The sequence below is a fragment of the Phaenicophaeus curvirostris genome, chromosome 5 (genome assembly GCF_032191515.1).
Source record: "Phaenicophaeus curvirostris isolate KB17595 chromosome 5, BPBGC_Pcur_1.0, whole genome shotgun sequence".
NCBI lineage: Eukaryota > Metazoa > Chordata > Aves > Cuculiformes > Cuculidae > Phaenicophaeus > Phaenicophaeus curvirostris.
In genome coordinates, this window is record NC_091396.1 from 58,708,737 (window position 1) to 58,732,453 (window position 23,717).

At 42.4% G+C, this 23,717-nt stretch overlaps 1 protein-coding gene and 1 long non-coding RNA gene across 4 annotated transcripts; one reads left to right on the forward strand and one right to left on the reverse strand.

The window, feature by feature from the left end:
• Positions 1 to 5,538, reverse strand: LOC138721598 (uncharacterized). The gene is made up of 3 exons (XR_011337571.1): positions 5,434 to 5,538; positions 147 to 210; positions 1 to 57 (listed from the first exon to the last, which is right to left on the reverse strand). It is a non-coding gene; the product is annotated as an uncharacterized lncRNA (long non-coding RNA).
• Positions 5,539 to 5,946: 408 nt separating this feature from the next.
• Positions 5,947 to 22,508, forward strand: ZFYVE21 (zinc finger FYVE-type containing 21). 3 transcript variants are annotated; one of them, XM_069858926.1, is made up of 8 exons: positions 5,947 to 6,110; positions 13,130 to 13,180; positions 14,843 to 15,011; positions 16,793 to 16,868; positions 17,539 to 17,630; positions 18,463 to 18,516; positions 20,034 to 20,176; positions 21,473 to 22,508. In XM_069858926.1, the coding sequence occupies exons 1-8, from the start codon at positions 5,979 to 5,981 to the stop codon at positions 21,506 to 21,508; spliced, it is 753 nt and encodes a 250-aa protein (XP_069715027.1). In that variant the 5' UTR covers positions 5,947 to 5,978; the 3' UTR covers positions 21,509 to 22,508. The 3 variants fall into 3 exon arrangements, with proteins under 3 accessions (XP_069715027.1, XP_069715028.1, XP_069715026.1); XM_069858927.1 differs by lacking the exon at positions 18,463 to 18,516; XM_069858925.1 differs by lacking the exons at positions 18,463 to 18,516; positions 20,034 to 20,176; positions 21,473 to 22,508 and adding an exon at positions 18,173 to 18,453.
• Positions 22,509 to 23,717: the final 1,209 nt, after the last annotated feature.

A 23,717-nucleotide genomic window follows, 5' to 3' on the forward strand; every position in this document is an offset into this window, starting at 1 on the left:
GACGACTTTGCGAACCATCCCTTCTTTAACATGGGGGAGGAGAGGCTGCCACAGATCCTGACAAAACGAGAAAAGGCACTAGAGGAACTGGTCATTTTTAAGCATCACCTCTTCAAAGTGGTGTCCTGACAGTCATGGGAACTCACCAAACTAATCATGACCATGACGAGCTCTGGAGGGATGGATTCCGGGCCAGCATGTACACTGCCCCTGCAAGAAAAACAATGATGATAGAGTACACTGGCAGAAGTCTTCACAGGGAGCTGTTTACATCATAGAATCACATAATAGTTTGGGTTGGAAGGAACTTAAAGATCATCCAGTTCCAAACCCCTCCCATGGGCAGGGACATCCTACTGGACCAGGCTGCTCAAGGCCCCATCCAGACTGGCCTTGAACACCTCCAGGGATGGGGCAGCCACAGCTTCTCTGGGCAACCTGTGCCAGTGCCTCACCACTCTCGTGGTGAAGAAATTCTTCTTATGTCTAGTCTAAATCTGCCCCTTTCCAGTTTATACCCATTCCCCCTAGACCTATCACTACAAGCCTTTGCAAACAGTCCCTCCCCAGCTTTCTTGTAGCCCCTTCAGGTACTGGAAGGTCACTATAAGATCTCCTCAGAGCCTCCTCTCAGCCTGTGTTCACGTGGGAGGTGCTCCAGCCCTCTGAGCATCTTTGTAGCCTCCTCTGGACCCGTTCCAACAGCTCCAGACCCTTATTTGAGGATTCCGGACCTGGACACAGGACGCCAGGTGAGGTCTGTGTGGCTTGAGCTAAACTGACAACTACCCAGTTCCGCCCCCCTCCTGCCGCGATTGAGAGACGGGACAATACTTGATACAAGCAAAAAGTGTCAATTTTATTGTGTTCTTCAGACATATTTATACTAGCTACAAGAAGCGTGTCTCAAACCAATTGGTCCCCACACCAAACTAGGCAATCACAGATTGGTTAATACAAAAAAGCTTTTTTCAAACATGTACTTCCTTCAGTAACAACAATAGTTCCTCTTATCAAGGTAACTGTCTCACAACCACAGACACCTGTGCTCATCCTCACGTAGCCAGTACTCTTTTGTTCCTTCTAAACAAAAGCCTTATCTTGCTCTTCCCAAGGCCTGCGGCAACAAGTTCCAGCACGTCCAGCACATCCTCCTTTATCAACTGGTCCCTGCTGGGGGTCTTCCTGAAGCTAGCCAAATCCTGTCCTACATCTCCCCCTTCCTGTTGCACAACAAGAATCTCCTTTATAGAACGCGCCATTAGTCCTTGCAGGCATTGTAATAGGCATGGCAAAAAGAGTAGTAAAAGAATAAAGACCACCAAAACATACACGATCATTTTTACAACATTCTTTTGACCAACAGTTCTCATACCCATCTTGTTATCCACCCATTCTTTAGAGAATCGATCACCGAGGGATATCCTTTAACTACCACCCATAAGATTAAGAGCATCCATAATGTTAAGTTCTCCTCATTCTTGTCGACTGCTTTCGTGGCTGGGGCTCAACAGTTGTCACGCAGCAATGCGGGCTTGATCCACCTCGCAGGTGCCCAAAGTGGTCCTGTATCTGTTAAAACACAAGCTTAACCTCGTCTCCATGTTAGTAGCTTATACAGACCTGTCCATTGCCCTTAATAACTGTTTTTCAATAGCACTTTCACATTGTCTTATATTTGCTCTAATTTTGATGACATGGTTTGTACATGCTTCAACTTCGGCACAATTTGATCATCTCCTGCTAATCGCAAAAAATTTATTACATATTGCACCTTTATCAATCTGTTTTACAGTGTTTCTCCTGATTCCCCCCTTTTCTGTTTTGCTAACAATGTTTTTACTACTTGATGAGTACGTTCAATAATGACATGACTTGGTAAATGGATATCAATACTTCCTGGATAATCTATTAGATCTATTTGTAAATTCAAAATATTTGCCATGCACTAATTAGTATATTCTTTTGTCATTGGGATATAAATAATTGTCGAGTCTTGGCCTAATAATTGAACACTTCTTTTCTTCTCTCGGTGATTATCGTTGTAATCATTTCAAATCTAGTGACTATGGTTTTTGGGGGTTAGTGTGGCAAAATATCCACTCAATAATTCGTAATGAAGCTTTTGAATTTTCCTCTATCATTGCCTCAATTATCCCTAAAAGGTTGTCTGCACTAGGACCCAGTAGTTGCTGATGAGGGACATTGGAATGCAGAGTATTCTCACAACATTCCCCTAGAGAGATAACACCTTTAACTCCTCTGGACTTCTTAAAGGCTGAAAGAAAAAAAACTTAGAAAGGAAGGAGAAGCGGGGGGCACTCACACACATATAGCTGCATGTTTTGCTAGGTATTTTAAAACTTTTTCTTCTGAAGCCTTTCATTCCAAAGATCCCCAGGTAAATCTACCTGTTTGCCGGCTTAGTGGACCTTTGAGATTGAAAGGCCCCAGAGATATATTTTCAAGGTTAATCAAAGCCAATTTCTAAGTCTTACAAACGTTTGAAGTACTTCAAACATACACGCATATGCACACGACCACTCATTTCTCAGCTAGCTGAATACATTCATACAACATTGGTTATCACTATTGGATCCACAATTTTTCCACGCTACGGATATTTAATCTACACACGGTACCGGGAACATACAACACTTAAAATATGTAGATGCATTATCTAATAAGGCTTATATCGATTGTCTAACAAATATTTCACTTATATAAGACTTTCGTGGTTTCTGCATTGATAGAATCACGGACTGCTCAGTTGAACCACAGCCTCTGTCTCTTCATGGAGTACAATTGCTGAAAAACAAATCAGATGAGTGATTCTAGTGCCCTTTGATATAAAGTCAGAAGGCATAGGCATCCAGACTATTACTTGCATCGCTCTCGTAAAGTTGGCATCAGTCAATTCTGGTAAAACAAGCAATCTTTGTAACAGGTGAAAATTCAGTTAACAGTGCACTAAGTCCATCTTTACATTCTTTAAGGCTAATTGTTTAAGCAACACTTATCTAGCGGTGATATTGTCTGCCTGCTTATTTAAGGCCTCTTGTAGTTTGTCTAGAAAAATCATGTAATAAACGCCATTTTCCAGATTTCTTTTTTATCACCAATACAGGTACGTTCCAAGGACTATTAAATGGGACTGTATGCCCGTGATCTATTTGCTCCTTCACTAAGTTTTGAAATGTACCCAATTTTTCACTCGTTCATAATTCTAATATCTATTCCCATTGCATTTAACACATCTCTTCCCCCACAAGATTAGTGGAACGTGCACAACTAAGGGTTACACTACACTTCAACATAAGAGGCTGAGTTTGTAGACTAAGCCAAATGTATTTCAGGGATTCTTATGGACTCAAATCCTTGTGAGCCACGCTTTACAGAATCAGCTTGGAATACACCTGCTTTGAACAAAATTAAATACACTATCCGGCTATCTGTTGGTATTAATACTAGTGGAAATGGTGTTCATAACACTAGTGGAGATAGCATCCATATCCTTGCTTAAATTATTCCAGCACAGCCTACATCAATAACCCCAGGTAAAACAAAGATTCCCAATCGAATTATTGACAATCATTCAAATTACAAGTTAGTAAAGCCACCCTCCAATGGTCCTTTTACATTCCGTGGTATTGTGTGAAGTGCAGACGATTGCAGCACTGCTGCGATGGTGGCGATCACATCTATCTCGGTGCTGCCTCTGGTTCTTGCTCTGAGGTGAGAGCTGCTGTTCGCTGCAGAGGCGTCTGTGTTGGTACGTGCCTCTGAACCATGCTTTGCTTCTGGTTTTCTGACAATACTGTCCCATTCTTATCCCATTTTGATTTACACCAACTGGTAGAATGTTTGCCCTTTCCACACCAAGGGCAGATTTTAGGCCCTCTCTCCTGGCGTTGCGTGTGGCAGTGTCTTTTAAAATGCTCTGCTTGATAGGTAAATGATCCTAGCTGTTGTTGTAGGTAATTGAGCCATTTCTTATCGTATCTCTTAACAGTCCCTTCTGCAATGCTGAAACTGCTCGGGTTTTTGCGGCAGCAGCAGGCGCCCCCCCGCCCCAGGGCAGAGGCCCCCCCGCGGCGAGCCGCTCCGCGGGAGCTGGAGGGCTGGGGAAGTGGCCCTCAGCCGGGCGGCTTGATTCTCTTTTTACAGTTTTTTGGAGTCTCCTTTATTACCTCGTCACTAATTTGTTCGCCGTGCCATGCACGTATCAAAGCTTGCAATATTTCAATTTCTCCCCGCTGCTGTGCCTCCCTCCTGAGTTGCACCCGTTGGCCTGAGGGACAGTGGGGGTTGTGGATCGGGCTCCTTGTCGTTGTCTATCGGACCCGGGTCAAAGGGGTAGTCGGCCCTCCCGTCGAGGGGTGCAGAGGCAAGCGCAGCCAGTTTAGGGGGGTGAGGGGTTAGTACAATTGTTGACGATCCTGCACTCGGCTTGAAATTATCGCTCTGCTTTTTTGAGCCGACATGCACCTTTGACGCTTCAAAAACTTTCTGCCAGGGAGCCTCCAGCTTTTTCGCTCCTTTTTTTTTTCTCTATCGTAGCATCCCACAGTTTCACCCCCACTTCATCCCAAAGTTCCCGCGTAAAGATAGGGGACGCAGTTATGGTGGGTATTTTCGCCTGTACCCATTTAAGTATTACTTTAAGATCATGCCCAGAGATATTTTTCCCATGCTTTCGAAGAAGGGCTTTCATAAGTTCATATACGTCTCTTTCAGGGGAAGAAGCCTGGTTCCCCATTTTCCCGTTTCCCACAGCTCACCTCTATGCTCCAGAGGGATTATTTACCGGCCGGTTCCTGCTTCCTTTCAGCAGCTCATTCAACGTTCTGTGGAACTCATGGCATGCCACCAGATAGGTGGTTCTCTGACCCTTGGCAATCACGTCGGTATCACGTCGGGGTCACCAATTTGCCGCGATTGAGAGACGGGACAATACTTGATACAAGCAAAAAGTGTCAATTTTATTGTGTTCTTCAGACATATTTATACTAGCTACAAGAAGCGTGTCTCAAACCAATTGGTCCCCACACCAAACTAGGCAATCACAGATTGGTTAATACAAAAAAGCTTTTTTCAAACATGTACTTCCTTCAGTAACAACAATAGTTCCTCTTATCAAGGTAACTGTCTCACAACCACAGACACCTGTGCTCATCCTCACGTAGCCAGTACTCTTTTGTTCCTTCTAAACAAAAGCCTTATCTTGCTCTTCCCAAGGCCTGCGGCAACAAGTTCCAGCACGTCCAGCACATCCTCCTTTATCAACTGGTCCCTGCTGGGGGTCTTCCTGAAGCTAGCCAAATCCTGTCCTACACCCTCCCACGGTACCGGGCTGCTCAAAGCCCCATACAACCTGTACGTTTATACACGCGCCTAATGGGTTCAGCTAATCACAGCACAGATTAGAATTACCAGTAATTAACATCGCAGAGGCCTACCGGGACCAGAGACCCACCCCCCGCCATCCCCGTCCCGGGGGGGCGCGGAGTGGCGCATCCCGGCGGCCCCGCCGCCCCCGGCCCGGGGCACGCGGAGGGACACGTGTCCGCCCTCCTGCTGCTACCGCCGCGCCGCTGCCGCCGCGGCCAATGGGCGACCGGCTCCCCCCTCCCGGCAGACCAATCACAAGCCGTCGTCCGGCAGCGCAGCCAATAGCAACGCGTACCTCTGGGAGTGGGCGGGGCTTGTCGCCGCTCTCCCCGCGCGGTGATTGGCTGTTGTGTCCTCGGGGGCGGGGCCGAGGCGCGCGCTGTTCCGGGGCGGGTAGGCACAAGGGTCCGGAAGGGGCGGGGCTCTAAGCCGGGAGTGACAGGCTATTGGCCGGCAGGCTCGGCGCCGGGCTTCGATTGGCCGAGCGGCCCGGGTAGGCGGGGCCTGTCGCCTCGCGGCCCCTCCCTCATTGGCCGCGCCGCGCGCGCCCGTCCCTAGCCTGAGGGCGGCGGCGCCGCGGGGGGAAGATGTCGGGTGGCGAGGCCCGCGACGCCAAGAAGCTGGTGCGCTCGCCCAGTGGGCTGCGAATGGTGCCCGAGCACCGCTCCGCTCGCAGCCCCTTCGGCTTGGACGAGCCGCCCTGGGTGCCCGATAAAGAGGTAGCGGGGGCGGCCCGGGGGGGAGCCCGGGGGGGCGGCTGAGGGCCGCGGGGCCTTGATCTCCTTGGGTGGCGTTGGGTGTTGGGCCTCAGGAGGGTCAGCAAGGCCAAGTACGATGTCCTGCGCCTGGGTGGGGGCAGTGCTCGGTTTCAGTGCGGGGTGGGGAATGATGTGACTGAAAGTGGCCCTGCGGAGATGGACTTGAGGTGCTGCTTGACGGGAGTGTGGGCAGGAGCCGGCAGCGTGCGCTCAGAGCCCAGAGGGTGCCCCGGGCTGCATCCAAAGGAGTGTGGCCAGCAGGGCGAGGGAGGGGGTTCTGCCCTTCTGTTCCTCTCTTGTGAGACCTCACCTGGAGTACTGTGGCCGGTTCTGGAATCCTCAACATAGAAGGGTCTGGAGTTCCTGGAACAACTCCAGAGGAGGGCTACAAATACGATCCGAGGACCGGAGCACCTTTCATGTGAGGACAGGCTGAGAAAGTTGGGGTTGTTCAGCCAGGAGAAGAGAAGTTTACAGGGAGACCTTAAAGCAGCTTCCAGTGGGGCTGTAGGAAAGTGGGGAGGGACCTTTTATAAGGGCATAGAGTGATAGGATGAGGTAGAATGGGTTTAAACTGGGGCGGGGGGGAGAAGGGGTGGATTTAGATTAGGCATTAGGAAGAATTTCTTAACACTGGGGGCAGTGAGACACTGGCACAGGTTGCCCCGGGAAGCTGTGGCTGTCCTATCCCTGTAGGTGTTCAAGGGCAGGTTGTATGGGGCCTTGAGCAGCCTAGTCTGGTGGGAGGTGTCCCTTCCAATGGTAGGGGGGGTTGGAACTGGATAGGCTTTGAAGTCTATTCCAACCCAGTCTGTTCTATGATTCTATTAATGGACTGGCAGGTCATGGGAGGGGTTTTTGCCCCTCTACTCTGCTCTGGTAACACTTCACCAGGGGTCCTGCGTCCAGTTCTGGAGCCCTGATCACAGGAAGGACATGGAGCTGTTGGAGCAAGTCCAAAGGAAGCCACCACAATAATCAAGGTGCTGAAGCCTCTCTCCCATGAAGAAAGGCTGAGGGAGTCGGCATTGTTCAGTTTGGAGAAGTCTCCCAGGAGACCTTATTGCAGTCTTTCAGTACTTAAAAGGGGCTTATAAGAAAGATAGGGCTGAAGTTTTAGCAAGGCCTGTAGTAATAGGACAAGGGTCATGGCTTTAAACTGAGAGAAGGTTAGGCTAGGTATTAGGAAGGCATTTTTTATGCTGAGGGTGGGAACAGGTTGCCCAGAGAGGTGCTGGATGCCCCATCCCCGGAAACATTCAAGGTCAGGTTGGGTGGTAATGTGAACAGCCTGATATAATTGAAGATGTCCTATTGCATGAAGATGAAGGGGGGTTCTGTTGGACTGGATGACCTTCGTGGTCCTTTCCAACACAAACCGTTCTATGATTCTGTGAAAAGGATGGGACTTGTTCTTCAGGGATCTGCAGCCCTGACACTGAAATTAGCAAGGGCCTTAATGAGTTAAAAGCAAAGCAAGCTCTGCAGCCTTAGTGTTTAGTGAAGCCATGCCTTTAAATGCTTATACAAGTAATTCTGAAGACTGTTTTGACTTAAAAAAGCGATCCACAGCATTAAGTCAGTGAGGCTGAGTTAGAACAGCCCCTCTGACTCCCACTGTGAATGTTCTTAGCGTTAAATCAGCCTCAAATAAGTTTCAGACAAGTTTGCTTGTAAATGCTTTCCAAGTAAACTGTATGATCGTGATGTTACATTAAATTTCATGCAATATGCATTATGTAGCAGTCCTAACAGCTTAGATGCTAATACAACTTTTAGAACCAGTTATTTGTTTATTTATTGCCAGCATTCTGCAGTGTGGATACATGCCAGTGCATTTAAATGTGGCTGGAATTATGATTTATTTTTGATGAGCCAATGCAAATTTAAGCAGGGAGTCATTAAACGAAGCCATTCTTTGCCAGAGACTGACACGGTTGGTCTGTTTTGTATGGGAACGCTATGTCCTCCTTGGTTAGGAACGAGGAAGGAAATTTTGCTGCTGCTTGGTATCTCTGGAGGCAAAAAGTTCTGTGTAAAAGTGATGATGCTGGAGGCTTGCTCTGCTAGCACAGCTTCTGCTGCTCAAGCAACTGAGACTGACTAAGTGCCCTGAGGTGTATGGCTAGTAAGACAGTGTCGGGTTTTGTCCAAAATAACAGCCCTCTTTTGGAAAGTGACTTTTTCTATTTACTCTAACAAGCAGTGTGTTAAAGTATCAGGTGGGAGTTTTCTCAAATTTATTCTCTTCCATACTTAGAGCATAAAAAACCTCCTGCTGTCATCAGTAGCAGCTGGGTGTCTGTCTTATGTGAAGTGTAGGTAAGAAAATTTTTGGTGACCAGAGCAGTGTCATCCGAACGAGTTTGTTCTCAGCTTCTGGGACTGCCACCCTGCTGGAACCATACCTGGCCCTGAGTGTGTTGTAGATGGGTGTGTATTTATCAGGGAGTGTGTAGCAAAGTCTGAGCAGTTACTGTGTAAGCAGTTTCCTTGTGTGTTGAGTGGAGTCTGCTTTTGCTGTGTGGGTGACTTGCTGTGCCCTGTGTGCACTGACCTGTGCCACCTGGAAACTAATGCCTGGCATCATCAGCATCATTGGATATAATTAGTATAACAGTTGAATTGAAATTTGCTTTATCCCTGACCTTCTGAAATATAGTTTTATGTTTCAGTAGTCTTTCGTTATAGCAGCCTAGCTTCATTTCATAAAAGTAAGGTGCTTTTAACTCAATCTAATGTGTCATACCACTTTAATTCAACTACAGGTTGTTTGAAGATTATGGTAGGATTCATTTAAATTAGTTAGATATATTTAAGAATTAAGCCTGTATATTTTAGGTATATCAGTCTGTGTGTTCGTAGTTTGAATACTGTGTTGCAGTTGTGCTGCCCTGCTCCTTCTCCTCAAAATTCAGCTTTTTGCCTGTAGGCTCTTGGTCAGAAGGCTGAGAGTGTTGCTGTGTGACCGAAGGTTACCTTTACATCAGACTCATGACCTTTGCTTTTGAGAGGAAGTGAACTCAAGGCAAACCTTTTAAATGCATTTGTTAATTGGTATTCTTAATCTTGCATTATTGTTATTTTGTAAAAAGTTATTTTACTAGATCTCTTAACATTTGAAGTTCTGACCTCCCTTTGGCTAACGATCACCAAATGTGTTACAAACTTTTTCTTTAAGTAAAACAGGTACACAGTACACAGGGAAGCTTATAAAACCCATGCTTTTATTACTAAAATTAAATTTTAAAGGGATAATACTATCTAGTTAGTGATTTTCAGCAAGAACACTTGTTCTTGTTACCATGTCAGATGTAAGTGAAAAAATGTGTTTGTCCAAGACTAGTATTGGCAAATGTTGTTCTGGCTTTTCAAATGCGCTGGCTTCTGCTGTGCAGCCAGTAACACACACAAATTCAGTAGTTTTGTTTTCCTTAGGCAGGAAGAGACTACTGGCTTATTTTTTAAAAGTAAAGTCACCTAAAAGTGTTGGCAGTTAGTAATGTTGTGAAATTTCTATAACTGAAATGTACTTCAATTTTATGTCACAAGATTGTACAGTTTTAAGATATCAGTTATTTTCAGGAGTTTGAAGTCTATGACCAAAAGAGGACTACAGAAAACTTTCCTTTTGTTAATCTTATTCTCAATATAAGTAATGGATTGAAGTGGAGAATAATACAAAAATTTGTGCTGAGCATCATTAAACTTCAGATAAAGCTTAATGTTGGTCACTGCTTGTGCCTTCTCTAATCAGGAATTTCTTTGTTGGTCACCAGCAGAGCTCAACTGATGAGATTCCTACTGAGGGAATCTTAGACTGGAAAAGGAGTAAAACTTGTATGCTGTCATGCAGAGGTGGCCGAGCGTCATGGCATCCAGTGGTGTCCCAGATCTTCGTGTGGCTGGGGAATACTGCGTGCCTTGGTACCGTGGTGGGCGAGAGATGCTCGCAGATGTGGTGAAAGTGATTCCCTAGGGCTTCTGGATCGCTGGCAGTGGGAACTGAGCTTCGTGTCACTGGCTTTTCTGTTGGCTCGGGCTGAGTCAGCATGAGTTATGCAATGGAGCTGCGCTCAGGTTGCTGGCAAACTCCTCTAGCTCAGGCAGTGAATTGGCTCTGTTCAGTTATAATATTGGAGAGCATCGTAAACCATATCTGCTGTGTTTGTGTTGGGTTGTCTTCTACTCTGGCATCAGCTGTTTTAGTTGGGTGTGTTGCAAGGTGTGATTTGATGAGCTTGTGAACTTTCAGCTTTGCAAGGGTTTACCATGTTAACAAGCTTAACCGGGTGCTACCTTGCTTCACTTCTTGAATGGCTTTGTTGGTGTCTACGCAAATAAAGCGTGTGAAGTGTAACCATAGTCAACCAACAGTATTCTCACCTCTGGCTGCATCCACTGTGTTACACAAATTTCTTACCAGACTCCAGCAAGTGCCTGAGAAGTTCCACTCCATTTGAAATGAACTAGCTGTCTGTATTTTCTAATTTAATAACAAGAGCCAACTGCTGTACATCCTTCGTTTTCTTCTTCCTATATCAAGTAATCCAGTATTAGTATTTATGGTATGTTGATTATATGCAAGATGAATATACTAATGACGTGCATTTTAATTTAATTCCTTATTTCATATCTTCTTGTTTCTGCTTTCCAAAAAAAATCAGGTTTGCAGTAGTTTTAAAACATCTGTGTCTTGAAGACTCGAAGAGTAACTCCAACATCACGCTTTCTTCTTTGTAAATGTGACTAAAAAAACCCTTAAAGTTATAAGGCTTCATTCAATACTCATGTACTCTCTAATTACATCATCGTATGGATGGATAGGAAGAATTCAAGATATTCTTCAATAGAGAGCTGTTCCTAGGCAGAGGAAAAATTGGTGCTGTGCAAATGGGCTCGTTTGGTTTTGGCTGCCTTGAAAGGGTGGTGTATTGGGCCAGCACGTGTTAGAGTGTTTTTGTAGGAAAATCTTCCTAGTGCCTTCTGCCATATGCCATTTCACTTGTGGATTGTTCACTCTGTTTCAGGCAGTGTTATCAAGATAGCTCTGTAATTCAGAAATGTTTTTCTGTGGAGCTTCTATTAAGTAAGAGGATGGATGATTTGGTTTCTCACTGAAAAGCAACTTGTATGTTTAGTGTAACACTGTGTATGGAATCTTTTTAGGACAGTATTTAGAAGAGTGCTCCCCTCCCTGCCCCCCAGTTTGTGCTTAACTTCTGACAAAAAAAACCCCACAGAACAAAACAAACCTGTTTTCGTTAACAAGATGAGCTGGACTCCAGGTAAATTCAAAGTGTACTAAAATTCTTCCCAGGTCTGGCTCCCAGACAAGCTATGAAGCTACAAATGTAAAAAATTAATATAGTAAATCAAGATCAATGTCAAGTAAAATGCGGTATTGGCTGTGGAGTACTACTTGTTACAGAGACAAACCCTCAGGATTGCTGAGGGTGTTTTATGCTGAAGTTTATTCATCAGTGGGTGTTTGAATGAGCTGTTCTACAGCTGTGGTGAAGAGAAGTGGTTCGGTGCCTTAGTTCCGTGGGCTCTTTGAAACAAAACAGGAACACTTGTAGTTCTCATTTGTGCAGTATTTAGAAACAGCTTATTGTGACATGAATTGCAAGGAACAATGTTCTGTTACAAAGAGTTCAGTTACTCTAATTTCTTAAACTTCTGTTTAAACATCGGAACGTTTCATATAAACTGCTGTAAATTATTAACAATCTTGTACTTCACAAGAAAATGAAAAGTTTTAGAGAATTTTTAATGTAGCTGCTGCAATATTTTCTTGGCTGTAGCTGTTGTAGTAGTGACAGTGATTGGGTATCTACTGAAGCCAAAGTCCCCGATATAAACTACGTAAGATCTTGTAACCTGAAGGAATTTATAAACTATAACAGGTTAATTATTGGAATATGTTAATTATTGGAATATGTTAATTATTGAAATATGTTAATTATTGAAATATGTTAATTAAGGAAAATGGTGGTTACTGTGTGTTTAGCAAATAACATCTACTCAGCTTAGGGCATAATTTTTAAGGTGACATTCTGCTGAAGTGTGAAATCGTCTAGTTTTAATGGTTGATTTCTGAAGTTGTAAAGCTTCCTGTATGATCTAACCATGTTCTCCTGATTCAGATGCCAGGCATAATTTTGCATTAGTCTTTGCAAATAAATCTTGCAATAATTGCTTTATAAGCCTTAGAGAGTGGGGTTTTTTTATATGGTGGATAGAAATATTTAAAACATTTGTGCAAATCCAGGGATCTAACAGCTGAATATCAGCTCTCTGGTAGATGACTTTCTGTATAGAAAAATGTAATTGTCTAATGACCACTGGTAGTTTAGAAAATCAAAACTGCCACCCTTTAAATTTTTGAGAGAGAGAGAGAGAGAAACTTCTTCAATTTGTTCTGGGCTTTTCTTTTGGGAGGAGTGTGGGTGTAGGCTTGTTTTAGGAAAGAGATATTTCAGGAAGTGACATTTTGTAACTGGAATAAAAATGAAGTCTTAGTGGCTTGGAAGCAAGCCAAGTGTCTCCTAGCGTGTTTCAAAAATGTGTCAGTATTGAGACTATTAAAATTTCTAAACACTTTTAGAGAGTCAACAGAGCATTGCAGTATAGTACAGTGAGGAGGTCAGCTTACAGTTGACAGTAGAATATGTCTGGATAGTGAAACATAATTAAATGTAAGTACTTCTGAAATATAGTTTTTACAGCTGGCAAGAAGTAGTATTCCTTCGGGTGAATGCATTTGGCAGCTTTTTTTTGTCTTACAAATGGAGATGATGTTATTTTGCTGCATCAGCATTAAATGAAATTAAAACCATTCATGAGAAGATAAAGATAACAATGTGCTGGGGGTGTTTCTTTGCAGGGCATAATATAAAACTCAGTCTCTATATATGGGAGCAGGATTAAAGGTTTAGACATCTTGTAGATTAATCTTATCTTGTACTGTTTTCTAGTGCCCAAGATGTATGCAGTGTGACACAAAATTTGACTTCATAACTAGAAAGGTAAGAGAAATCAGTGAAAGCATTAACTTGCAAAATACTTGCATGGTCTTCTCTGATCTCAAATGTAGAGGATTTCAATGGAATAGCATGCAGAGTCTGATGTAACTTAATTTTTCCTTTCAGTTCTGCTTTTTCTGAGTAGAGGTCCTTTTTGATTTAATTCCATTTCTTTGAAATTCTTGTTCCTCGTTGTGTAATGTCTAGTTGGGTTTTTTCCAAATTATTGGGTACCCATGGAATATACATTTAAAGGGAGAGTTAGAGGAACTTATGCTGGAGTGGGCTGTACTGACGCAGAAATCGAATCAAATAATTCAGTTGTACAAAGGGAAAACACTAAGAGTTAAGTTATCCTGAGTACATGAAAGCAAGCAGGTCACTGTGGAATGTGTGCTGGTGTACGGGATGCTGCTGTCAAAAAACATTCTGCTGATACGGGGGTTTCTGCACGGAGAAGGAAAACAGCCTCCCAAAAAAAGCTGAGCATGATTTATCGCAGGGAATACTGTTGCTTTTCATGACTACATGGATGCTCTTAGCACGTGCTTGTGAAAGTGCATAAAGCTGTGAAAGTGTCACTTATAGTGCTTTGACATTGTCAGTTGTTTGGAGGGAGAGGGAGGAATAAGTTGTGAACCAGATGCAGTAATATGTTATACCAGATGGGTGTAATTTTTCAGGAGGCCTGAAGAGCATTAGGGTTACTGATTCTAGTACTCCTAAATCGTGGAGTATACTTTCTCCTAGTTCTTGTTTTACCTTTAGTTGGATGGGTTAAGAGCATGGTGGATGGGTGGTTGAAGTGGTTTTGTTGAGAAGCACCAGTTCACTAGGCTGCTGTGTTTTACTTGTGTTGCCTTTGAGAAGTACATGGAGGTAGCCTTGGGAAATAAATACTCTGGAGAATGTTGTGTAGCATTTGGAAGGAAAGCCTAATGCTGACCAAAACTGTACTGTATCAGTTCCTTGTATCAAACTGCTCAAACTTGCTTTGAGCAACGCATCAGTTCCTGCTTGCCTGGGAATACTCGTTCCGGCAGGAGAATTTGCGTCAGGAAGACCAGCTGGGGCTGTCACACCCCAGTAGGGATCTGGAGCAGAGGCCATTTGTTGCAGATCTGTAGCTGTGAAACACGTTGCAGTACTAGATTCGATTTTGCAGCTGCATTGGATTTGTACTGTGCTGCCTGATGTTTGTGATGTTTGCTTCAGGTTCTAAGTTTCCTTGGGAAAAACTTGGAAATAAGTTTTAAGGGACAAGAATAGGATCTCCAGTTCAAGTTTCCCAAGATCTTTTCTTGGAATTGAGAAGGGATCTAGAAAGCAATCTTCTCTTGCATTTTTGATGGTAAGGTGAAGGATTTACTGGACATGAGAAGCACTTTTAGTGTCTTGTCTGGTCCACTTCAGAAGTGTGTTTACAGAGTGCCAACAAAGGCCGATAGTGCTATTGTTCGTACTCTCAGTCCTTTGTGTTCAACCTCCAGAGAACTGCTGCCACTCTAGCAGTTGAAATCCCTTTACTTGTCCTTCAATTTATGTTTTTCACACTTGAGGAACTGTTCCATTTCTTGGGAACGATGATATTTAATGTAGAATCTTCATAAAATTATTCCCTGATAGTTTCCTGTGCCAATAAACAGTGTGTTCTCTCCTGTGCAGCATCACTGCCGACGATGTGGAAAGTGCTTCTGTGACAAGTGCTGCAGTAAAAAAGTGCCTCTGCCTCGCATGTGCTTTGTGGACCCTGTGCGCCAGTGTGCTGAATGTGCGCTCATCTCTCAGAAAGAAACAGAGTTTTATGACAAACAGCTTAAGGTGCTCATGAATGGTAAGAACTGAACGTGCTGATTTGATCTCATTTATATTTATTGAAACGTGTTGAACAAATGTGATAAACAGCAAGAGTAATGCCTCTTGCCAAATGTGCTACAGTTTTGTCTCCTTTAAATGCGTTTTTGTTGTCATGCTTTTTATGCCAGCTAATAATTCGGTGTTATCTGGTTATTTTGAGAGGTTTACATTTTTTAGTCAGTATTTAAAGAGTGATTTTAATTAAATTCCTTTTAAGAAGGAATTTTTAGCCCCTATAAGGGTTAATGCTGAAGATTGGACCAGATGATCCTTGAGGGCCCTTCCAACCTGGTATTTTGTGATTCTGGGAACACGTGTGTGTAGTTGGCATTCTTAAAATAGTGCATCTTTTAGCGATATTCCTGTTATATTAAATAAGGTTGAAAAACATTTAACAGCAGAGGATGTATTAATATTGTCTAACAAGACACAGTGCTTGTTTCCAGCTCCATCTGTGAGCTTTGCTCTTATTTGTGGCCTGCCCCTGTAGTTGATGGCAGATCATCGCAAGTGGTCAATTTTGCATAGCATTAAAACTACATGCAATAGTTTGTGTTCCAGTTACATTAAGAGAGCTGAGTCTTGAGTTTTTAAAATACTCTGTGATTGTTCGGTGCCTTTTGATGGGCCCTCAGCTCTCAGCATGATGCCAGTGTGCATAATTAGTAAGCTAAACTGCATGTCTGATGAACGTGGATGTTTCTACAGAGATTCCAGGTTCAGAAAGGAGTATCCTTATCCTTGTAATACACAAATCTGTCTTCACTCTGCTTTTCAGATGAGGGTGTGGAGTTGTTGCTAAGTAATATATTTTAAACTGAATATCTTTTCTTTAAAGCTTGTCCTGCTTGTGTTTCTGTTTTGCAATGAAAGGCTGAAGTTGTTCCTGACTTGCTGCAGGGCCACAGATCTTGGCCAGAGAGGTGGTGTTCTCTGCAGATCTGCACTGTTGCCTCTGCCTCGCCTTGGCAGCAGCCGGGGTGTCCATGGGACTGTGTCAGATGGTGAAACAGAGCAAGGGGAAGATCACTGAGGCTCAGAGCATAGAGACGGATTGCAGATCATTTGGCAGGGCTGTGTGTTGTTTTTTTCATTTCCCAGACCAACAGCATTCAGATTAGGTAACATGGGAACATAAGGCATGGAGGAAGTACAGTGGTTAGGCTTGTCTGCTTTATTTTAAGTTATGAATCACCTCACTAATGTAGCTAAGATGAGGTTCCTGATGCCAGAGGAGCTGTTCTGAGCAGGAGGAAATGTAACATGAAGGCTAAAGTTCATTGCCCATAATGAACTGAGCCTCCAGTAATGAACAGGAGGGGTCTCTGCTATTTATGAAGAGTAGAGCCAAAAGTCGCATCCTGCTGTGAGATTCTTTTGATGGATTTTTTTTGAATACTGAAACAATAGTGTATATTATGGTGACAAGATAGAGTCTTTAATTGCTGATTGTTGCCATCTCCAAATCTACTCATTTTTAAGAGATTAATCTTCGATATCACTTGTATTTCTGCAACATGTGGGAAAAATTACATGGCAATTGTGAAAGATCCCGTGATTCAGGACATGATAATTAAATACCAGCTTTTTATACTTGAGTGTTCTCCTGACGTTAATAATTTTAATGTTTCAGTTAATCTCTTAATTCACCCAGTTCAGTGTATTGGGTGCAGAAAGTAAAAAATAGTTATTTTTGTTGATACTTTTGAATGTTCCTTCCTAAACTCTGCATTAAAATACTAAAACATTTCTTTCCAGGTGCTACGTTCTTTGTAACTCTGGGAACATCTGATAAATCTGAGCTCATGGTTTGTCGACTTTCTAACAATCAAAGGTGAGAAAGATTGACAGAAATTGCACTTGTAAACTATGTTATTGTTGCTCTTACAGATGTGTTACTAGATGACCTATATGAAATATGAGAGTAACTTGCTGTGAGGACATTGGAGAGAATAATTGGACTGAAAGGATAGAGACAACTTTATTTGAGTAATTTTATTTGAATTAACTAGCAGTGGATCAGGGACCTTGAAACAAAACTCCGCTCACTGATAATGTGTCTCAGTGCCACTGCAATTAGAGGGGTTTTGCCAGCTCATAGGAGGCTTATTGGAAAGAGGGCAGGGAAAAATCTGTAACCACTGAAAAAAAGCTCATTTCAGAATGATTCTAACACTGCTCGAAGTCGTTCAGTGTTACAGCCAAAGCTGTACTTCGGTCATCCCTATAATTTGGTTGGCTAGAACACATTTTAGACTGTGTTCTCCTCCTCTTCTAGAACTTTGGGAGGACGCTTTTAGTATTTTGAAAGGATCTCCTGGCAAACTGAACTACAGGTTTTGTGGGCTTTTTTTACCTTCAATTAAAAGTAATTTTTCCTGCTTGATTTCTCCCCACCCCAAAGAACATAAACAGCCAGTCACTGAGAGATTATTTACATTCTTCCTTTGTTTTGGACCTGATATTGTAGAAGAAAAAACCTTTTTTTTTTTGCTTTTGTGTAGGTACCTGGTTTTGGATGGAGACAGCCACTATGAAATTGAAATAATACAGATTTCAACTGTTCAGATACTTACAGAAGGATTTACTCCTGGAGGTAAATTTTTCATTGAATACAAATTAACTATTAAGAAGAAAATGTGAGATTATAATTACTGTTCAAGCCTAGGCAGTGCGTTTATAGGTTATTTAGGTGTAACTATGTCAGTTACCACTGTTCTCAGAGCAGGGGGTGTGAAACCCTGACTATGGGGCTACTGGGATTTTGGGGAAAATCTAAGATTAGAGACATTGCCTTCCAGCTGTAATGTGGGATTGCTTCTTGATAAACCTGAATAAAGGTGGTCACCATCTTTTCTGGTCCTTTCTCTTGGCTAAATATAAACATCAATTGATTCAAGAGCTCATAGGAGGGAACTGTTAGTCTTTAGTAACTTCTGTTTCAGAATCTAGCTGGGATTTCTCTTCTAATGTGGGAGAAGTAAACAATTTAGAGGAGATTGAGATAGTAACTGTGGGGATGAAAATAAATAATTTAAACTGCACTTTTTTAATTTAATTCAAGATGAAGAGGTGGCCAAATGAAACTGGTAGCATCTAAATTGGAGGGCAGGTCCTAACTGCCTCATCTCTTACCAGATTTTAGAGTATTTCAGGATGAACTTGAATATGATTTCACTGAAATGAGAACAAACAAGGTCAGGAACTTTAATAATTGTTCTTTAGCAACACTTCTGTCACTGCTGGAATTTTCTAATCAGACAGCCTGTCTGCACCATATTCAGTCAGTACAGCATGTTAATGTTAAACTTCCCTTGGTATTCAAATCAGCCAGACGTGTTGCTGGGTTACTTAATGCTCCTGTAATTCCTTGTTCACTACTTTTCTGACTGCTTTATCTTTTTGCCTGCCTGCCTTCATGATGGTAGAAAAAGATACTCACACTTACACCAGCCTTCTGGAGAGCCAGCATATTACTGAAGGTATTGCCAGTACCTTTGAGCATGACTCACCTGAGCATGTTGCCATCACCCCCTCCAACAATCCTCCTTCCTCTGCAGCGCTTGATCTATAGCTGCTCAACTTAAGACAAGTGATGTTCAAATCTGACATGCATCTGTTCCTTCCCATCTGCCTGTTTATTAAGATTGAGAATGACTGTTTTGTAACATTTTGGAGAACTAAAACTTCTTGAGGCCTTTTTTAGACCACATGTGCTATTGTCCATGCTAGAAGAGAGGATAAGAAATGATATATACAATGTTAGAAATGATATACACAGGATTAGAAGTCGCCTCCTTCAGCATATGTGAGCTGAATTGTGTATACTGGGAATGAGCAATACACTACATACTGTCCAGTATGGTTTTTTTTCACTGAATGAATTAATGGCTTGCTTTTACACTTCTTTAAAATAAACACGATGTCTTGTGTAAGGTGTGTTTTGCCTGAGTCAGTAGTGTCCTGTAATGCCAGACATGGGCAGTGTGAGTAAAAAAAAAAAAATCAGTCAAGGCTGTAGGTGTTGGATTTCTACTGGTTTGTTTCTAAGCAGGGCCTTGATCTGTCAGTCTGACCAGGTGGGTGCAGGGGAGCAAGTGATGAAGCAGCTGGATTTCAGTTTATCCTAGAAGAGGTGGTAATAGCTATTATAACATAGCTATGTTTATGCACGTCAGTTTTGGGCTTTTGATCAGGTTGTTGCTTAGACAGACATTGTCTGCCTATGGCTTCTCAAATAGTAATTACAGGCTCCAGGAGACCTCTCACACAGTTTGCAAAATGTGTCTGTATGTGGCGGAGCTGTTTCTGGGGCTCAGTTTATTCTCTGCAACTGCAGGAAATAAGCAGTGCCAGTGAGGGGTATGGGAAGCTTGATGTGCTGTTGTAAGCAAAGCTTTTATTTAATTTCTGTAGTTTTGCTTTGGTTTATCTTAACCTCTGTGCAGCTGGAGTGAAAAATACAACTGTCTCGCTGTTGCACTGTTGTCTGAGCAATGTCCCTTGTAGCGGATTTCCCTCAGGAAGTAAATGACGTTGCCAGCCATCATCTAGTTTGGCGCAAACATCTTTCTCGCCCTCCACCCTTTGCCAGATTTGGAAGGGCTTTTGACTGCTGTGCCAGTCTTTGGATCAAGCAAGGATCGCTCTTTGATAACAGTCTGACTGGACAGTAGTAATTCACTTTAGAAACTGCGTGCGACAGTATGAAACTGGCATCTGCTGAAGAGAGGAACAGCAATATTAAACCAGGAGGATTTTCTCAGTGCCTGTACCTGGTGGCTTAAAGAAATCCCACCTCAGTGATTGCCAGAGAATCAAACAGTATTGAGCCTGCACGTTCCCTTGCCTGTCATTAGTACCTGTGGTCACTGTCACAATGGCACAGTTATTAGTGCTTTGAATTAAGCAATGAGCTCGCGTTCTTTAAACATGCTTGTTGGTGAGAAGTTTTGATGATAAAACCTGTTGCTGTCAAAGATGTAATTTCATTTTTCAGGAGGCAATACTCGTGCCATAGGGATGGTTCTGCAGTACAAGGTACCAGGATCAGAGGAGCTCACGCAGATGAAATTCACAGCTGGTGAAGACTTCAGCTGTAACAAGAAGCTGTCAGCAAGCTGGCTGGCAGCCATGCATAAGGTAAGCAAAGGAGGCAGAACTTAAGGAAGTTACTTCAGGATTTTAGGGCCTTATTGCTGAGAAAACAGAAGCTATGGATGGTTGTTGCGAATGTGACTTCAGCTTTATGCTCAGATACCTGAAGAAAAGCACTGCAAAGTGTTTCCCAAGATCTTGTGCTGTTAGGTGAAAAGTAGTAGGCACTGGACTTTTAGATTCCTTAGTTTTTTTTCACTCATTGCTGTTACTTTTTTGTTGCTGAAGAATGTGCCTTAGGAAATACTGTTCCAAACCTAAACTTGGCTAGGGTTTTTTACTACTTTATGAAGTTTGAAAGTTGCTGGTTTTTCATGACAGGAACAGAGATGTGGGCAGGACCCTGTGGAAGACGCTTCCATCTTATATTGCTGGGCACTTTATGGCTGATGAAAATGAGGTTTCTTAGTTCATAATTCAAAGTTATGGGAGACAAAAAACCCAAACCAGCCTCACTGAGTTCTGGGACTTTGTTCTCCTGATTGATAATCAGAACTGTAATTCATAAGCTGCCTGCAAACGTGAGCATGTGGCTGCTTGCTGCTTTATCACCATTGTTAAGCTCCCCAGCCACTCGTAACCCCAACATTTAACTTGAGCAGCACACTGCACACAAACTTCGTTTGCTGCCCAAGTACAGTTCAGCAGTCTTACACCTGTTCTGAGGCATCCCGCACAAGCAACACGACTCCTACAAATGTGATGAGAATCAGTATTTTACAGATAAGCGTTAACAAACTCTTCCCCGATTTATCTCCTTTGATTAGAAGTTTTTAATTAAATTTTAAGCTGCTGATCAGCAGCGCAGTGAGACTCTCCGAGGTTCTGGCTAACAGTGCATGAAAGGACTTGTTGCTAGAGAATGCGCAGGAGTTTGGCTGGTACTGCAGCTTGAGTCAAGTGGGACACCTTGCCAAACTGTGCAAGAGGAAAGTGGGAGAGGTAGGAGGAATATAGAAAAGAGTATTGTTTACTGAATATACTTTGAGAAATCTTTGAAATCCTACTTGTAACTGTTTCAGAGGCAGCTTTGAGAAATAGTCATTTCTGGCCAAGAAGAAAAAAATGAGTGAAAAAATATTAAGCAACCTCCAGCTGAATTTAAAGTAACCTTGAATAGTTTCAAAAAGTGCTACTGAGTACTACCTGGCCCTAAGGAAAATAGTAGAGGAAGAACTTTAAGCCTGAGGTTTAAAGGAAACCTTTGGAGAGGTAGGAAGGAGATGAGGTGGCTGCAAGTAAAACTTCCATTAACACAAAAACATTTTGCCCTCACATTAGGCCACAAAACTTCTTTATGAGTCCCGGGACCAGTAGGAAGAGCGAACTGTTGGCCACTTGAGGGAAGACACCAGCCTCCATGGATCTGCCTCTCCCTTTCTGCTAATTTGACAGCTTAACAGTCGCTATTCCTGACTCTCATTCCAGTGTGGTTCATTATGTAAGAACTGGCAAATGCCATGTGAGTATTTTTTTGAACCGTGAGTATTCACTATAGTGTGCAATATGTATACAATTAATGCTTTAAACAGCCTCACCTTTTAAGACTTTGTATATTTTGTTAAGCCTTTACTGGCACTTAATATGAAAGTGACCTGCACTACAGCTAATGTACAGCACAACTTTTATAGTAACGATTATATATACTGTTTGCTACAAAAGGCAAACAAATGTCTGTCTCTTCTGCAGAGAATAGCTTTTGGGTATAGATCTCAGGTTTTTCCCTCTATCCAAATGTTTAAAATCAATGTATGATAAAATCTGCCTTAGATACAATTTTATAGAAGTCACCTTTTTTTAAAAAAAAAACCATTTCATTTTAAACATCTAAATATTTCATCCAATACCACCAAACTGGACTTAAGATTTTGAAACTTTCCTCTGTAATAAATAAGCTTCCAGAGTAATTTTTAGTTTTGTATTTTCTTTTTGGTAACTAGCTTTTGTTAATCTAACTGTAATGCTATCTGAAATTGTATACAATTTAATGTACAAATATGAATAAATTAATTCACTTATTTAAAAAAATGAGGTGATACTTGATTTCACAGCCTGTAACTTCTTTTAATGATGGATGCTGTGGCGTCTACTCTCTGAACTCCAAACCTTTTGACTTTCTATAAACAGCACTCCAGTTTTAGTTCTAAGTGTTGATAATTGATTCAACTGTTGGGATGAATCCTCTGGCTAACACGTCCCGAGCCCAGTGTCCTCCTGCCCTCTGTCTCTGCGTGCTGGTAAGAACTGAGTGAGCAAGCTCACAGGGCTCTGTTGTTGGCTCGTGTGTGAAGGACCCTTGGGAGCTTTTCTAGTCAAGTATTAATTTGTTGCAGTTGGGATATGGCAGAGCCACTGTAGGGAGGTTCCAGAAGCGGTTGGCAAGTCCTTTTCTGTGCCCCTGGTTAACAATGAGGAAACTCAAGTTAACAGAACCCAGCAGGCTGGTGTTGTTTTCCTGTTGTACACTGACCAAAGGCGTGTGCTGTGGCTGCCTCTAGGAAAGTACCAGAGAACACAGCCGTGCCTTAGCAGTACTTTATTGTGCACATTTACATGTTCTCTGAATTAGTGTATCATAGGCTCTTGAAATCATCACATTCATGTAGCAAATTCTTCAACAATAATGCCCTTTCACTTTTCACCACAATATATACAGTTAATGCTAACCTCTGGTAAAAGCAAGTTACAGCACTGCAGAAATGGATATATAAATTATACACAGAACTTGTACATGAAGAATTAATCAAATTGCATAATGTTAATGGGAGAAAATTACAAGGAATATGGCTAAAACTTATAATGGGAAATTCAAAATATACTTTTAGTATATAAAATCACGTACAATTAAAATTCCAGTGAAGTACCTTTTTTCTTTTCTTTTTTTTTGCTTTGAACTACAATGTAGTGGCATAGGTTATTGCATAACTTGCCTTGGCAGCGGATGTGGGCTGCCAAGAACCACAGAAACTGTCCTCAAATAAGCTATTGCCTTTCTTAAATCCTTCTCTAAACCTTGTTGCTTTCTTCTCCTTGACTGAGCTCCTACACATTCCTCTTTCTACCTCTATCCAGTTCTTTGTATTTCCTTCTAGACTGACTCAGGCGGATTTCAAAGTCACGCAGTACAACCCTCACCGGACTCTGACCATTTTCAACTATTGCACTTCCATCCATGCAGACATACAAATCCCTTAAGCTGCTGCAAGTTCAGTACTGAACTGTTCTGTCCCTGCTGGACAAGCTCAGGTGGTTCAGTAGGGGAACCTTTACATCAGTAGAGGTAACACTGGTGCTGTAGGCTGAATAAGAAGAAAATAAAACACCCAGTGAATTTGTGTAGGGTTCAAGAAGTATACAAATACTGTTGTTCTGTTAGTTCTCTAGCTCAATTCTAAATGGAAATAATACTAGATGCTAGGCTATGCAAAGCTTTTGTTGGGGTTGTCCAGACTAGGATTTAAGCGTACAGTGTGTTACCACTTAAAATCCAAGCCTTCATAAAGCTTTGGTGACAAGTTAATGATGC

Excerpts from the sequence above, each read along its gene's own strand:
- ZFYVE21 (XM_069858925.1), top strand. The coding sequence starts at position 5,979 with ATGTCGGGTGGCGAGGCCCGCGACGCCAAGAAGCTGGTGCGCTCGCCC. Across the intron at positions 15,012-16,792 it reads GCTTAAGGTGCTCATGAATG|GTGCTACGTTCTTTGTAACT; the intron begins GTAAGAACTGAA and ends ATTTCTTTCCAG. Across the intron at positions 16,869-17,538 it reads CGACTTTCTAACAATCAAAG|GTACCTGGTTTTGGATGGAG; the intron begins GTGAGAAAGATT and ends GCTTTTGTGTAG.